The sequence below is a fragment of the Plecotus auritus genome, assembly GCF_963455305.1.
Source record: "Plecotus auritus genome assembly, chromosome: 1".
In the NCBI taxonomy this organism is placed as follows: domain Eukaryota; kingdom Metazoa; phylum Chordata; class Mammalia; order Chiroptera; family Vespertilionidae; genus Plecotus; species Plecotus auritus.
Genome location: NC_137770.1, coordinates 146,677,161 through 146,692,565, shown reverse-complemented (window position 1 = coordinate 146,692,565; position 15,405 = coordinate 146,677,161). Strand labels below are relative to the sequence as shown.

The 15,405-nt window shown below is 41.7% G+C and overlaps 1 protein-coding gene and 1 pseudogene across 2 annotated transcripts in view; one reads left to right on the top strand and one right to left on the bottom strand.

Moving 5' to 3' along the window:
• MALRD1 (MAM and LDL receptor class A domain containing 1) overlaps nt 1-15,405 on the top strand; it is a gene marked incomplete at its 5' end in the record, with an annotated part of 676,620 nt that overhangs the window by 29,462 nt on the left and 631,753 nt on the right. The window contains 2 exons of the mRNA XM_080679375.1: nt 14,171-14,262; nt 14,351-14,512. Coding sequence (XP_080535501.1) covers nt 14,171-14,262; nt 14,351-14,512 — 254 coding nt within the window. The remainder of the gene's footprint in view (nt 1-14,170; nt 14,263-14,350; nt 14,513-15,405) is intronic.
• LOC308255506 (interleukin-17 receptor D-like) lies at nt 6,244-8,455 on the bottom strand (annotated as a pseudogene). The gene is made up of 2 exons: nt 8,211-8,455; nt 6,244-8,121 (listed from the first exon to the last, which is right to left on the bottom strand). The product of its transcript is annotated as an interleukin-17 receptor D-like (transcript).

Sequence of the window (15,405 nt, the reverse complement as noted above, 5' to 3'; positions counted from 1 at the left end):
GAGAGAGAGAGAAACCAATTGGTTGCCTCGGGTATGTGCCCCAACTGTGGACTGAACCTGCAACCTAGGTATGTGCTCTGACTGAGAATTGAACTCGCAGCTGTTTGGTGTAAGGCAGTGGTCGGCAAACTCAGTCAACAGAGCCGCAGTTTGCCGACCACTGGTGTAAAGGAATATGCTCCCACCAACTGAGCCACCTGGCCAAGGCTCATTTTAAACTTCTTAAACGCTTCCCCCTTTTCACCCATCCTCCAACCCCCATTCACTTGGTAACCATCAAAATGTTCTCTATATCTGTGAGTTTGTTTCTGTTTTGTTTGATCATTTATTTTGTTGTTTTTTTTTAGATTCCATATATAAGTAAAACCACCTAGCATTTGTCTTTCTGACTGACGTATTTCACTCAGCATAATACCCTCTCTAGGTCCATCCATGTTGTCACTGACAGCAAGATTTTGTTCCTTTTTATGACTGAGGCATATTTCATTGTACATATGTACCACTTCTTCTTTATCCATTAATCTATTTTTTTAATATATATTTTTATTGGTTTCAGAGAGGAAGGGAGAGAGCGAGATAGAAACATCAATGATGAGAGAGAATCATTGATTGGCTATCTCCTGCATGCCCCCTACTGGGGATCAAACCCACAACCTGGGCATGTGCCCTTGACCAGAATTGAACCCGGGACCTTTCAGTTTGCAGGTCAACACTATCCACTGAGCCAAACCAGCTAGGGCTATCCATTCATCTATTTATGGACGCTTAGGTTATTTCCATATCTTTGCTGTTGTAAATAATGCTGCTATGAATGTATGGATATACTTTTTGAATTAGTGTTTTGGGGTTTTTTGGATAAATAACCAGAAGAGGAATTTGGATCCTTTCCTGTCTCTTGTTATAGGCTTTTATTTAAAGTCAATTTTGTCTGGTATAAATATTGCTACCCAGGCTTTTTTGTTTGGTTGTTTCCATTTTTATGAAATTTCTTTTTCCATCCCTTTACTTTCAGCCTGTGTATGTCATTTGTTGTGAAGTGAGTCTCTTGTAGACAGAATATGTAATGGTCCTCTTTTATAATCCATGCAGCCTCCAAATGTCTTTTGACTGAAGTATTTAATCCATTTAGACATAAAATAATTATTGATAGATATGTAGTTATTGCCATTTTATTATTCATATACATATATATATATTTTCTTCTTCTTCTTAAAATAAGTCTCTTTAACATTTTGTAATACTGGTTTGGTGGTGATGAACTCTTTAACTTTTTCTTGTTTGGGAAACTCATCCAATTCTAAATGATAGCTTTGCTGGGTAGAATAACTTACTTGTAGATCCTTGCTTTTCATAACATTGACAATTTCATAGCAGTCCCTTCTGGCTTGCAGAGTTTCTGTTGAGAAATCAGCTAACAGTTTTATAGGAGATCCCTAGTAGGTAACTAACTGCTTTTCTCTTATTGCTTTTAACATTCTCTCTTTGCATTTAACTTTTTGTATTTTAATTCTGATGTGTTTTGGTGTGGCCCTCTTTGGGTTCACCTTGTTTGGGACTCTCTATATCTACTGGATTTGCGTCTCTATTTTCTTTGCCAGGATAGGGAAGATTTTCATAATTATTACTTCAAGTAGATTTTAATCCTGTGTTCTCTCTCTACTCCTTCTGAATGTTAGTACACTTGGAGTCCCAGTGACTCCTTAAATTATCCTCATTTATTTCGGTAGTTTTTTCCTTTTTTCTGTTTTGGCTGAGCATTTTCTGCTACCTTACTTTCAAATTGCTGATCTAGTTCTCTATTTCATCTAATCTACTCTTGATTCCTCCTACTGCAGTGGTCACCAACCAGTGGTCCGAGAGGTCCAAAAGGTTGGTGACTGCTGGTTTAAGGAAACCTTAAGGAAAGAAACCTTTGGAGCAGCGGTCACCAACCAGTGGTCCGTAGACCACTGGTGGTCCATGAGGTCCAAAAGGTTGTCAACTGCTGCTCTAATGTATTCTTTATTTCAGTTTTCTATTCTTTATTTCTGACTGGTTCTTTTTATGGCTTGTCTGTTTTTATGCTGGTGAAATTGTCAATAAGTTCTCTGAGCATCTTTATAATTGTTTTGTTGTTAATTCTCACCAGAGGATATTTTTTTCATTAATTCTTAGAGAGAATGAAAGAGAGAGGAAGGGTCAGAGAGAGAAACATTGATGTGAGAGAGACACATGCACCCCAACCAGGGCTGGGGATAGAGCCTGGAACCGAAGTATGTGCCCTTGACTGGAATCGAACCCGGACCTTTTAGTCTGCAGGCCGATATTCTGTGCACTGAGCCAAATCAGCTAGGGCTAATCATTGTTTTGAACTCTATATCAGGTAGATTGTCTTCATTTCATTTAGTTCTTTTTCTAGAGATTTCTCCTGTCTTCAATTTGGGGCATATATTTTTGTCTCCCCATTTTGGTTGCCACTCTGGGGACAGTGGGGCCCAATGGTGCAGTCTCTCTAGAAACTTGAGCTAGATGCTCCAGGTGTGTCCTTTGTGTGGGTTGTGTGTGCCCTCCTGTTGTAGTTGAGCCCTGAATGTTCTTGGCACAGCAATGAGAGGGATTGACTCTCAGGCTGATTGGTTTTGAGGACTAGCCATGACTTTGGTAGAGGAGCTGTTGTGCAGGGGCAGACCCTACAGAGTAAGATTCACTTTAGTGGGGTTGCCTGCTGAGTCTTCCCTTTGAGTTTGTCATTTGTGGAGATGGTTTGTGGTGCTCTAGTATTATCTGAAGTTGACCACTGAGTTTGTTGGTTCTGGCTAATTGTTCTATCCATTCTTAAAAGTGGGGTATTGAAGACTACAACAATTATTGTTGAATTGTGTATTGTCAGTTTGATTCCATTAGCTTTTGTTTCATATATTTTGGAGCTCTTTTTTCGGGTGCATATAGGTTTATAAGTCTTATAGTTTCTTGATGGGTTCTTTTTTCATTATAAATGTCCTTTTTTCTTTTTCTTTAGGGGGAATACTTTCAGATTCAAGAAATTAATGATTTTAGGTCCCATGTCTTTTTTTTAATAAATCTTTATTGTTCAGATTATTACAATTGTTCCTCTTTTTTCCCCCATAGCTCCCCTCCACCAGGTTCCCCCCCTCCCTCTGCCCTTATCCCCCCTACTGTCCTCATTCATAGGTGTACGATTTTTGTCCAGTCTCTTCCCACACCCCCAACACCCCTTTCCCCCCAAGAATTGTCAGTCCAATCCCTTTCTATGCCCCGGATTCTATTATATTTACCAGTTTATTCTGTTCATCAGATTTTTTATTCACTTGATTTTTAGATTCACTTGTTGATAGATATGTATTTGTTGTTCATAATTTTTATCTTTACCTTTTTCTTCTTCTTCTTCTTTTTAAAGAATACCTTTCAGCATTTCATATAATACTGGTTTGGTGGTGATGAACTCTTTTAGCTTTTTCTTATCTGTGAAGCTCTTTATCTGCCCTTCAATTCTGAATGATAGCTTTGCTGGGTAGAGTAATCTTGGTTGTAGGTTCTTGCTATTCATCACTTTGAATATTTCTTGCCACTCCCTCTGGCCTGCATAGTTTCTGATGAGAAATCAGCTGAAAGTCATATGGGTGCTCCCTTGTAGGTAACTAAATGTTTTTCTCTTGCTGCTTTTAATATTCTCTCTTTGTCTTTTGCTCTTGGCATTTCAATTATGATGTGTCTTGGTGTGGTCCTCTTTGGATCCCTTTTGTCTGTGGTTCTCAGTGCTTCCTGGACTTGTAAGTCTATTTCTTTCACCAGGTGGGGGAAGTTTTCTGTCATTATTTCTTCAAATAGGTTTTCAGTATCTTGCTCTCTCTCTCTTCTTCTGGCACCCCATAATTCTGATGTTGGTACGCTTGAAGTTGTCCCAGAGGCTCCTTACACTATCTTCATATTTTTGGATTCTTTTTTCTTTTTGCTTTTCCGGTTGAGTGTTTTTTGCTTCTTTGTATTTCAAATCTTTGACTTGATTCTTGCGATCTTCTTGTCTGCTGTTGAATCTCTATATATTATTTTTTATTTCAGTCAGTGTATGCTTAATTTCTAGTTGGTCCTTTTTCATATCCTCGAGGGTCTCACTAAATTTATTGGCCTTTTCTAGAAAATTCTTGAAAAACCTTATAACTGTGGTTTTGAACTCTATATCCAGTAGTTTGCTTTCTTCCATTTCTTTCATTAGTGATCTGTTTCTTTGTCTCTGCATTTTGGTTGCTTCCCTGAGTTGATAGAGTGGCTTTGTGTGCTAGGTGTCCTATAGGGCCCAATGGCTCAGCCTCCCCAGTTACCTGAGGTGGACACTCTTGGTGCACCCCTTTGTGGGCTGTGTGCACAGTCATGTTATAGTTAATCCTTGATTGTTGTTGGTATCACTGGGAGGAATTGACCTCCAGCCAATTGGTTGTGAGGATCAGTTGTGTCTACACTGGGAGAACTTCTGTGCTGGAGACATCCTTATGAGACACGACTTGCAAAAGCCTCTGTGCTCAGCTTGGATGGGGCAGAGTCTCAGGGTGGAGCAGACAGCATTGGTTTCCCATCAGCCCTGCCCTAATAGGCCCCTGTGTCTCAGTGTCCCATGGTAATCGCTGCAAGTACGTCTGAGAGAAAGCCGCCCTCGAGTTTCACCCGCTGCCAGACAGTCCAATTTCTCCCTGAATGAGTCTGGGTCCCCAGAGTCTCGCCCGGAACGGGAGTTCAGTGCAGTCAGGAGCTTTTGTCTCCCTCCTGCTTGAGAAAGCCAGCCGCGCACTCAGTTGCCAGTCCTCTCTGCGCGCGCACCTCGGTACCTATGCCTTCTACAGTTTTTCTGAGTCTCAGTGTGCTTTTCTCTTTCCTTCTAGTTGTAGAATTTCCACTCAGCCAGCCTTTCTGTGGTTCTGGATGATGTCAGTTTTTTCTTTTAGTTGTAGTTTTGAAATTGTTGTGTGAGACAGCAGTTTAGGTGTTTACCTATGCTGCCATCTTGGTTTCTCCTCCATGTCTTCTTTAGACAATATTTGAAGAGTACATTCATCATTGGGACAGTCCCTCCTTTTCACCTTCTTAAAAAGAGGTTTGTCATTAGTCAAAACCAGGTCAGCAGATTAACTGGCTACCACCGCCACACACTGCTGTATTTCAGTAGATTCTGACCCTGAATATTCTGGACACAGCTTTTTAGATCAGAAGCCAACTGACGCATAAACTGCAACTTCCAATACTAGAATCCATTTGTGTATCAGTCTCTCAAAAATAAAATTCCAGGCATCACCATATGAGATACAGCACAGTAAAGGTAGCACAGGAAAGCTTTGCAGGCAGATCTGGCCCTCGCATGATGCTACTCAGACCCAGAGGTGGTCCTGGGAGCTGAGCTCTGGTGCTTTTGCATGTTGACCAGCTAGCTCATCTCAGAAAGAATGGTCTAGACCAGCGGTCGCCAACCTATGGTCCATGGACCATTTTTAGTATGTGACGTCCAAAAGGTTGGTGACCGCTGGTTTAAGAAAACCTTTGGAGCAGTGGTCGCCAACTGGTGGTCCATGGACCACTGGTGATCCATGCAGTCTGAAAGGTTGGCAACCGCTGGTCTAGATGTTCATCCTGGCCCTGCAGTCCCCACCTCAACCAGCCATGCCACCCACAAATACATTAAGACTCAATTTATGAAAGGTGATTATATATTCAGTCACCTTCTTGACCTTTTAAACACCCATGGCATCATAAATTCCACACCTAAAGTGGACAGGAGTATCATCTCTAATGACATGGATTCTAGATAGACTGACACTTGATTTCTGTGGTTGTGAAAGTATTAAAAGTGCTTTTTTTTTTTTTTTTTTTTTTACAAAGCATTTCAAATCAAAGTAGCCAACAATGAACAGACAAAGTTTGAAGAGATAAATTAAGTCTGAATGATTAGTGCAGGTATTTTCCTGTTTCTTTTTATTTGTTTCCTCCTTACCTTCCAGTGCTGGCTCTAACCCAAGGTCTGACCTACCATGGCAAGCTGTTGTCAGATCTTATGGATATGCCTTTCCGAGCGCCATATGGTTTTAGAAAATTGGAGGCTTTGCCAAGATATCTGTGAGAGGATAAGGGCAAAGAGAAGAAGTACTGGCACGAATGTCACTCCAAACATCCTTGTAGGACACCTCAGTTCCAAGTGGGCTGCACAACCAGGGAGATGAGCTGGGAACCAGAGAGAGGTGGCAGCTACAGTGGCAATGCTTAGACTCTAACGTTGGGCAAAAGGGCAGGAGGGTCCTCCTCACCCAGGCCTGAAGAGGACTTCATGCTCTTGGTTAGTGAGGACGTTCCAGTTTGGTCCGCTGGGAGTTCCTCCAGGAGGGGCAGAGACAGCTCGGAGGAGGGCACAGAGGAGTAGAGCCATAGATGCTCGAGTCCCGTGGCATGCCCAAGGCGCCTGCAGTCTTCCCGGCGTGCAGGACAGGGGTGCCCACGGCCTTGTTGGGGCCCAGCTGCGGCCCCCTCAGGAGACCCGGGGACAGCACCTCAGCCTCGCTTTCGAGCCCCAGTTTGTACATGACGTCATTCAGCACCAGGCCTGAGTTGAACTGGCTCCCGGCAGTGGAGCGGGGGAGGCTGCAGGGCATGAACTGCTTCTCAAGCCAGTCCGACTCCTCGTGGATGAACTGCAGCATGTTGCAGATGGTCACGTACCGAGACCAGCCTGCCTTGCTCCGGAAGTAGTTCTCCTGCTGATGTGTCCGGGCTGCGGGAGGCCGTGGTCTCGCGCGAAGCGTGGTCTCGCGCGAGGGCAGGTGGGAGCAGAGCTGGAGCAGGCGGTCCATGAGCTTGTACTTGGTGCTCAGGTCCAGGACGCCAGGAACGTCTCCCTCGCAGGAATAGTCCAAGTAGACGGCGATGAAGTTGCGAGCGCCGCTGAGGAGCTCTGCTTGGCCTGGTGGAGCTTTTTGGCGATGGCAGACACAGCCACCAGGAAGAGCTCCCCTTTCCCTGAGCTGCGCCGCCGCTCTTGTGCTTGTAGTTCTTCTTGTCCACGAAATACTTCATGCCTTTGGAACAGACCACGATGATGAACTGGGACTCATGGATCTTCTGGATGACCCATTCTCTCTTCCCTTCTCGGCAGAGGCTGAAATCTCCCCACAGGTCCAGAGCCGCCTCACAGCCACAGAAGTCCTGAAGGAAGTAGGCAAAGCACTGGACGACCTTCATGCGATTCTGGCTTTCTGTACTGGAATAGCAGAAGACCTTGGGCTGCAGCAGAGCCGCTCTCTGGTGTAGGTGTAATGCTGTGGTGTAGGTGGAGGACTCAGAACTCTTCATCTAAATGCGAATATGTGTTTTCTTGTTGCTGCTTTCGGTACATCACAGTGAAGAGTGTTGCGAATGCGGATATGACAACCAGCGGCAAAGTGATGGCAACAGCACTGATGGGCCCAGCCTACTGGGAATGCACTGGCTTTAAAGCATATTGCATCACTTTTCTTATGGTATTAGTGTCATCTACCAGCTCGATTATATAATCCCCTGGAGATACATTTTGAAGGAGGCAGCTGGTTGTCTCTGTATTTTGCTCCTGTTTATAGGTCTTTCTCTTGAAGGGTCCCTCATGCTTGAGCTTGTAATGAAGATAGAGGAAGCGGAAGGCAAAGGTGTGTGGCTGTATATCGGAACCGTACTGGGTGATATTCAGATTCCGAGGCTTCCAGAATGGTTTGCAGGCCAGGTTCTCCAGCTGTAACAAGTCACAGGCTCGGGTTCTGAAAAATAAAGGGTGATAATTGCTTTCCTTTTTAATGGAAGGAAAAGGGCCAATCTTTACAAAGAAATCTGTCTCAAACTTCATATTCAGGAAAGGTTGAGATTCCATTCCAGTTCTTTTGAAGCTACTGTTGAACTGTTTCGGGTCCTTTAGAATCAGTTGTTGGAATTGTCTTCCCTCTGACTTCAGTTCCTCAGGTACTACCCGAAATCCTTTTAGGAATTTGATGCCAAGGGCCCCTAGGGACCAAAGAATAGTGACTGCCACTTGGTCATGACAGGCATACTGACTGATGGTGATGTTCTGGGCGTCAGCAATCACATGCTTCTCCACAGGATTCAAATATGTGGTACAGTCTGATTTGGTAAGTAGGGAACCAAGGTTGGAACCCAGGCCTACGTCAGAGACGACCAAAGGCCCCTGGGCCAATCTGGAACAGATTCACTTGGCCCATCCTGTGTTTTGTCATATCTGAAGGTGATGTTGTGCAGCCCACTGCTTCTGCCAGCCGGCCCCACTCCTCTCCAGCCACAGGTGTCGGTGCCCCAAGCTCTGCTGGAGCTCTCCGCGCCCCCCCCCCCCCGCACCTCCACGCCCTGCGCCCCTCCACCCCCTCACGGCCAGCTGTGAGCCGCTTAGACAGGCATTGACAGGGAAGAAGACAGAGCAGAGCTGCAGCCAGGGGGCCATGGCTGTGCGCTCGCCCACTCTGACTGGCGGTAGTCTGCACTCTGGTCACCCGCTGCAAGCCAACCCAGAGTGGGCGGTGGCACCAGGGGCAGCTGTGCAGACTGTGCCATACCATAAGTGTCCTTTATTTCTAAAACAATTTCTTTTTGTGTTAAAATGTCCCCACCCTCCCCCTGGAATTCTAGCTCTCCTTTTTGTTATTATTATTTTTTTTTATGTTATGTTTTTATCTTTACTACAAGATTTCTATAAGAGACACACCTTGTGAGTGGGTCATACTTTTATATAATACTAGAGGCCTGTGCACGGATAGGGTCCTTAGGGGCCTCCCTTCCCCCCCACCACCACTGACCATGGCGGGCTGGCCAGGGGGAGGGGGTCTGTCCCCTGGTTGAACTCCTGGTCAAAGGGACAGTTTGTATATTGGGCTTTTATTATATAGGATGCCAACCTTAAACTTTTGATTGGATACTTTATCCATTTACATATCACAATTAGAGATAAGATAGGGTTCACACTTGCTGCCTGATATTTGTTTTTACTTTTACTTTTTCTTTTTCTTTTTTAATCCTCACCGGAGGATATGTTTTGTATTTATTTTTTTCTTTTTATTACAGAGAAGAAGGGAAAGAGAGAGAAAGAAACATCAATGTGAGAGAGAAACATCGATCAGTTGCCTCCTGTAGGAGCCCCCACTGGGCATCGAACCTGCAATTTAGGTATGTGGCCTGACCGGAAATCAAACCTGCAACCTTTTGAGGTATGGGATGATGCTCCAACCATTTGAGCCAACCAGCCAGGGCCTTTCTTTTTTTGGTTGTGCTACATAGATATTTTCTACTGTGTCATAGTGATTTACTTTTCCCCCATACGTTTTTGAACAAGTTTTTTAGTAGCTGCCTGGGGATTAAAAAAATCTAGGTTGGATTAATACCAATTTAATTGCAATAGTTTGCAATTTAATTGCATTTGTCCAACCTAGCTCCATTCTTCCCACCTTTATGCTGTTACTGCCACAGATTACATCTTTACATATTGAGTACTCCTCAATACTGAATTATAATTTTGATTTTTAGAAATTATAATAACTAATTATAATAATGATTAGTTATTGATATTTATAATTTCTCTTTATAATTTCTCTTTATAACTAAGAAATATGCCTTAGTTCAGATAACAGAGAGGAAATAATCATCTTAGATATAAACTCATTCTCTATATCAATAGAGAGAAGGAGTTTATATCTAAGATGATTATTTCCTCTCTGTTATCTGAACTAAGGCATATTTCTGTCATAGATGAACACACCTTTTCCTTTCCAAAAGTGTTGACATTTTAACCTTTTCTTCAGGTCTTGGACCTTGTCATGGTGATCCATTCCTGTAGCCTGATATTTTGGAAAATGTTCTTAAGAACTGACATTATTTCACTGCTAAAATACTCAATGTTTTTGTTCCTTTGAGCCAGTTTATTACTCTGTAGCATGCAATAGGATTTATGTTTCTTCTGCTCACAATCATACCCATTAATCACTTAGAACTTGGGAAATGGAGGAAACACAAGACTGCCTGTTAATAGTTGAAGAAAGCAAGACTGAAAATTTTACCTTCTCTTTCCTGAGCATCAAAGTTGGTGGAATTCACTGCCAAAGTTATTGGATTTAGTCTCAAGACTTGATTCATGTTTTTTGTTGCTTTTATGTTTTATATACTCTCCTTTTTTGGTTATCAATCTTGGTTATGTTGGATTTTACTCCAACACCTACTCAGTAAATAAGAAAAAATAATTTTGAAAGCCCTCTGACATTAACATTTATAATTATAAATGAAATCATGCTGTTTATGTTCTTTGTAATCTTAATAATTAATACTTTGTCACAACTTTATTTTAAGCATGCTTTGAAGATATACTATGCACTTGCTTTTAGGGAGGTAGGCTTAAAATAGGAATTTATGAATCATATAAACAAACAAGTGAATATATTAGAGATTAATAGCAAATACATGATGATGATGATGATATATGTGTGATTTGATTTACTATGTTCCTTCAAGGAGTAAGAGAGGTGTGTGGAGAGAACATTGGTTACATTTTTTTGTTGTTGACAGCTTCACAAGTCTTTTCCTGATGTTTAGAGCCAGTAGTAGGAGGGGTGTCAGGTGAGGGAATGGGCATGTGGGAAAAGGTTATGCTGCCAAGGATCTGCTTTCTTTTATAATCTTAGATTTGATGACTAAAGTCTTATGGAAAGCAAAAATTCTATATTCATACTATAGAGAATAAGGTAAAATTACAAGTGCATTTAAAAATATGTCTGGCCCTGACCAGTTTGGCTCAGTGGATAGAGCGTCAGCCTGCGGACTGAAGGGTCCCAGGTTCGATTCCAGTCAAGGGCATGTACCTTGGTTGCGGGCACATCCCCAGTGGGGGGTGTGCAGGAGGCAGCTGATCGATGTTCCTCTCTCATCGATGTTTCTAACTCTCTATCATCCCTCTCCCTTCCTCTCTGTAAAAAATCAATAAAATATATTTAAAAAAAATAAAAATAAAAATATGTCTGTTATCACCAAGTTGAAATTAAAGGTAGAAAACAAGAAATTGCTATTGGATGCATTTTGAACACTTTTTTTTTGCCCATGGAAGGAAAGCTTATTACCAGTACAAATGTTAAAGGACCTCAAGCTGTTTCTGAATTTAAAACTTTACTTTGCATGATAACCTAAAGATTAACCTTTATTTAATTTCTGACAAAATACAGAATTTACACTGTCATAGCACATAACAAATGTCTTAGTTTATATTTATAAAATACCCTACTTATTTAAATAATTGATTATTTTGCTGCAAATGCTACTCTTAATACTTATTAGCGTAATGTGGCAAATCTTATTTTTGACCATACTTTAAAAAATAAACATGATTAATTTAAGTAATTTTCTTAAAAAATGAAAGCAATTTTCCTGTATATTTATGAATATTTTTTTAGTAATTGAATATTTATAAACAATAATTTAGGGCCAGTTGAATACTATTGTCATTTGCATTGATAATATTATTTAAACTTAAAACAATGTATTTTTTAAAAAATATATATTTTTATTGATTTTTTACAGAGAGGAAAGGGGAGGGATAGAGAGTTAGAAACATCGATGAGAGAGAAGCATCAATCAGCTGCCTCCTGCACACCCCCCACTGGGGATGTGCCCACAACCAAGGTACATGCCCTTGACCAGAATCGAACCTGGGATCCTTCAGTCCCCAGTCCGACGCTCTATCCAGTTAGCCAAACCAGCTAGGGCTTAAAACAATATTTTAATGTGGCTCTTTAGGCTTATTTAATTAATTACTTGCTTAACATTTGCTTTACTTGCTGAATATGAAGTAGGAACAAACTAATAGTCTACTTGTATCACTATGATACCATCATCTAAATTATGTTTATACTAGAGGCCCGGTGCACGGAATTCATGCACGGGGGTGGGGGGTGGTGGTGGTGTGGGGGGAGGCTCTAAGCCCGGCCTGGACCTTCTTCAATCCAGGACCCCTCGGGGGATGTCCGACTCAAAATCCAGGACCGCTGGCTCCTAACTGTGCACCGGCCTGCCTGCCTGATTGCCCCTAACCACTCTACCTACCTGCCTGATTGCCCCTAACCACCTATGCCTACCTGCCTGATTGCCCTAACTGCTCTCTCCTGCTGGCCTAATCCCCCTAAATGCTCTCCCCTGCCAGCCTGATCCCCCTAACTACTCTCCCCTGCCAGCCTGATCCCCTTAACTGCTGGTCTGATCCCCCTAACTGCTCTTCCTTGCCAGCATGATCCCTCCAACTGCTCTTCCCTGCCGGCCTGGTCACCCCTAATTGCCTCTGCCTTGGCCCCACCACTGTGGCTTTGTCCAGAAGGATGTCCAGAAGGTCGCCTGAAAGATGCCCGATCTAATTAGCATATTACCCTTTTATTAGATACATAATAACTAGAGGCCTGATGCACGAAATTCATGCAAGAGTAGGCCTTCCTTTCCCCCGCTGCTGGCACTGGCTTCCCTCTGGCACCCTGGACCTGGGCTTCCCTCCAGCTGCTGGCTGGCACTCAGGACCTGGGCTTCCCTAGCAGCCTCAGATTCATCCAGAAGGATGTCCGGAAGGATGTCCAGTCTAATTAGCATATTACCCTTTTACTATTATGGAAGATTCCAGGGAGTACATTCTGTTGTTGCTGGAATTTCAATTATGCATCAGACTATATAAGTAATCATTAATGTCATTGCTTTCTGCTTAATTAGAGTACAATTTTGGAATAGGTATAGGGAAAAAGAGGTATTTAAGATTTCATAATGTTACTATTGATTACTAATGATGTGACAATTAAAATATGATTTCCAACTTAGCTTTAAAATACCACTAAATAATTAGGGTACATATATCATCATAATCATCATCAACATCATTTTTTTTTCTTTTTGACAAATAGTGGCACACCAAATAGAGTAGCAGAAAATAATGCTTCCCAGATTTTATACTACAGTCTTGTCAAGTATTACAGGAAATCTATGAAAGTCCAGAGAATGTTGTTATTTATGTATTTACTAGAGGCCTGGTGAATGAAAATTCATGCACTGAAGTGGGGGTCTCTCAGCCCGGTCTGCCCCCTCTCACAGTCTGGGAGCCCTCAGGGGTGGGAGGCGACTTGGTGGTCAGGGGGAGGCGATGCCCCCATCACACCTCTGCTGCTGCCACTGCCGGCAGTGCAAGCCTCAGCCAGCCCTGGTTACCTGAGCTTCGGGCGGCCCTGGGAGGCTGGGCAGCCGCCATCTGAGGCTTGCCTGCACCTCAGGCTGGCCCTGGGGGGCCGAGGGGACTGGGGGACTCCAGAAGCAAGTGCGCGGCTGAGGGGACGGGGCGCTGCCGTCTTGTGGCTGTGGTCACTGCCATCTTTGAGGGCGTGTCAATCAATTAGCATATTCCCTCCTTATTGGCTGTCCCTCTTTATTAGATAGGGTTTTTATTTATCCTTACCCGAGAATACTTTTTTCATTTTCTCTTTTTAAGAGAGAGTGGAAGGGAGAGGTAGAGATAGAGAGAGAGAAACATTGATGTGAGAGAGACACATCAATTGGTTGCCTCCTGCACACACCCCAACTGGCAACCAAGGTATGTGCCCTTGATCAGATTCAAACTCATGACCCTTCAATCCATAGACTGACACTCTAACCACTAGCTAGGACTACATTTATTTTATAGGCTTTTAAACAGTAGCTGGCACAGTCTGTACTGCAGCATACGAGAGTATCCGGGCTCAGTATTGTTTTCCATAATCCTGGAAAACGCTGGGACTATGTGATCCAATCCTTTCTGGAGAAAATCACAGCAAACAATGATCTCTTTTGAATTCCTCATTAAATTGCTTATTTTGGAGAGCAGTCCTAACATAATGTTTTCTCTGGAGACCATCTTTGCAGAATTATAACTTCCTACGTTATATAAGCTAAACTGGGTTGTGGACTGCAGCCCATAATAGTGCTATAGGGAATATAATCCCAATTAGTTATTTCAGTGGGGAATGTAATGAAGTAAAAATATCAGTTTAAATGTTTAATTCTTTGAGCAAAAATATATTTATCTAATGTGGATATAAGCCTGAATTACTGCCTGGTGTATTAACTAAGTTTACCAGTGATTATCCTAAATCTAAATGCTGACTCTTGTTTCTAATAGCCCACTTTCTCTCACTGGTCTCCAAAGCGGACTCTCCTTCAAACTTAAGAAGCCGAGTTTTTCTTCCGATGAATAACCTGCATGCTTGTCAGGTATTTGAAAGCACACAGCACTTTAAAACTTTTTACATTTGGGAACTTCTTTATTGTAATTGTTTGAATATTAATTATTTTTTCACAGATTACATTTTATTACTTCTCCAGCCATATGAGTGGCAAATTAACAGCTGGCCTTCAAACTACATGTGGGGGTCCTATTCAACCTTTATGGCAAAACATAGCTGGACCCCAAAATCAGTGGGAGAGAAAGGCCATCAGAATTCAGTGCTCCCAGAAATTTCAGGTATGTTTGTTATATTTTCTAGGTATTTTATAAAGAAAGATGATAAGATGCAATTAAAGTGGGATAACTAACTGTCCCATTTGGCATAGGACTGAGGGATTTGCCAGGACTTTTAAGAGTTGAGACCAAATAGTTCCAAGAAATTGGATTGGGCAGTCACCCCAAAAGACACTTAAAAAAGGTTTTAAGTTTATGTATCAAAACTGAAGTTGATAAATATTAAGATATATTGATATATCAGTAAAATATAATCTTCTAATTTTCTTCTTAAATTCTTGAATCCCCCACATTTTTTTCTTTATTTCTCTTACTATTCCAATGTCCTATTTCTTTTCATTTATTCTTAAGGCTCACTTCCCTTTCAGACTTTTCTCATGCTTTTGAGAGAACAGGATTATGTTGGGTAATGAGGAAATAGACTTTTTAATTAAATACTAATTCCAAATGCTGCTGAAATGAAATAATTGTCATATTCATTTCATGGTTAAACTCAAATTATTCAATACAGCCTTTATTTTCCAAAATAATTTTGAGAAATAAAGTCAAAGCAAACCTTTAAAATTTTAACTTATTTATACAATCTAATAAAACTTATGTATGGTGGAAATTATAGTCTAATGATTATTACAAGGGTTCTTGGAAAATTATTGCATATTTTAACATTTGGGACAGCCAAGTAAAATTTTCCAGTTAAAAGAGGATCTTAAAGCATTTTATTCTGGATTAACTTGCTTTTTAAACCTGATTTGTGAGCCAATTTAGCCCAAGTGGGTTTCCTTTACCCTCTTTATTAAGATAGTATAATATAGTCAATTTTATAATTTTGTTAAAGAGTGCAAAATCATTTGATATGTGATGAATTTAGCATTTGCTTAAATATAGGACTTGAATTG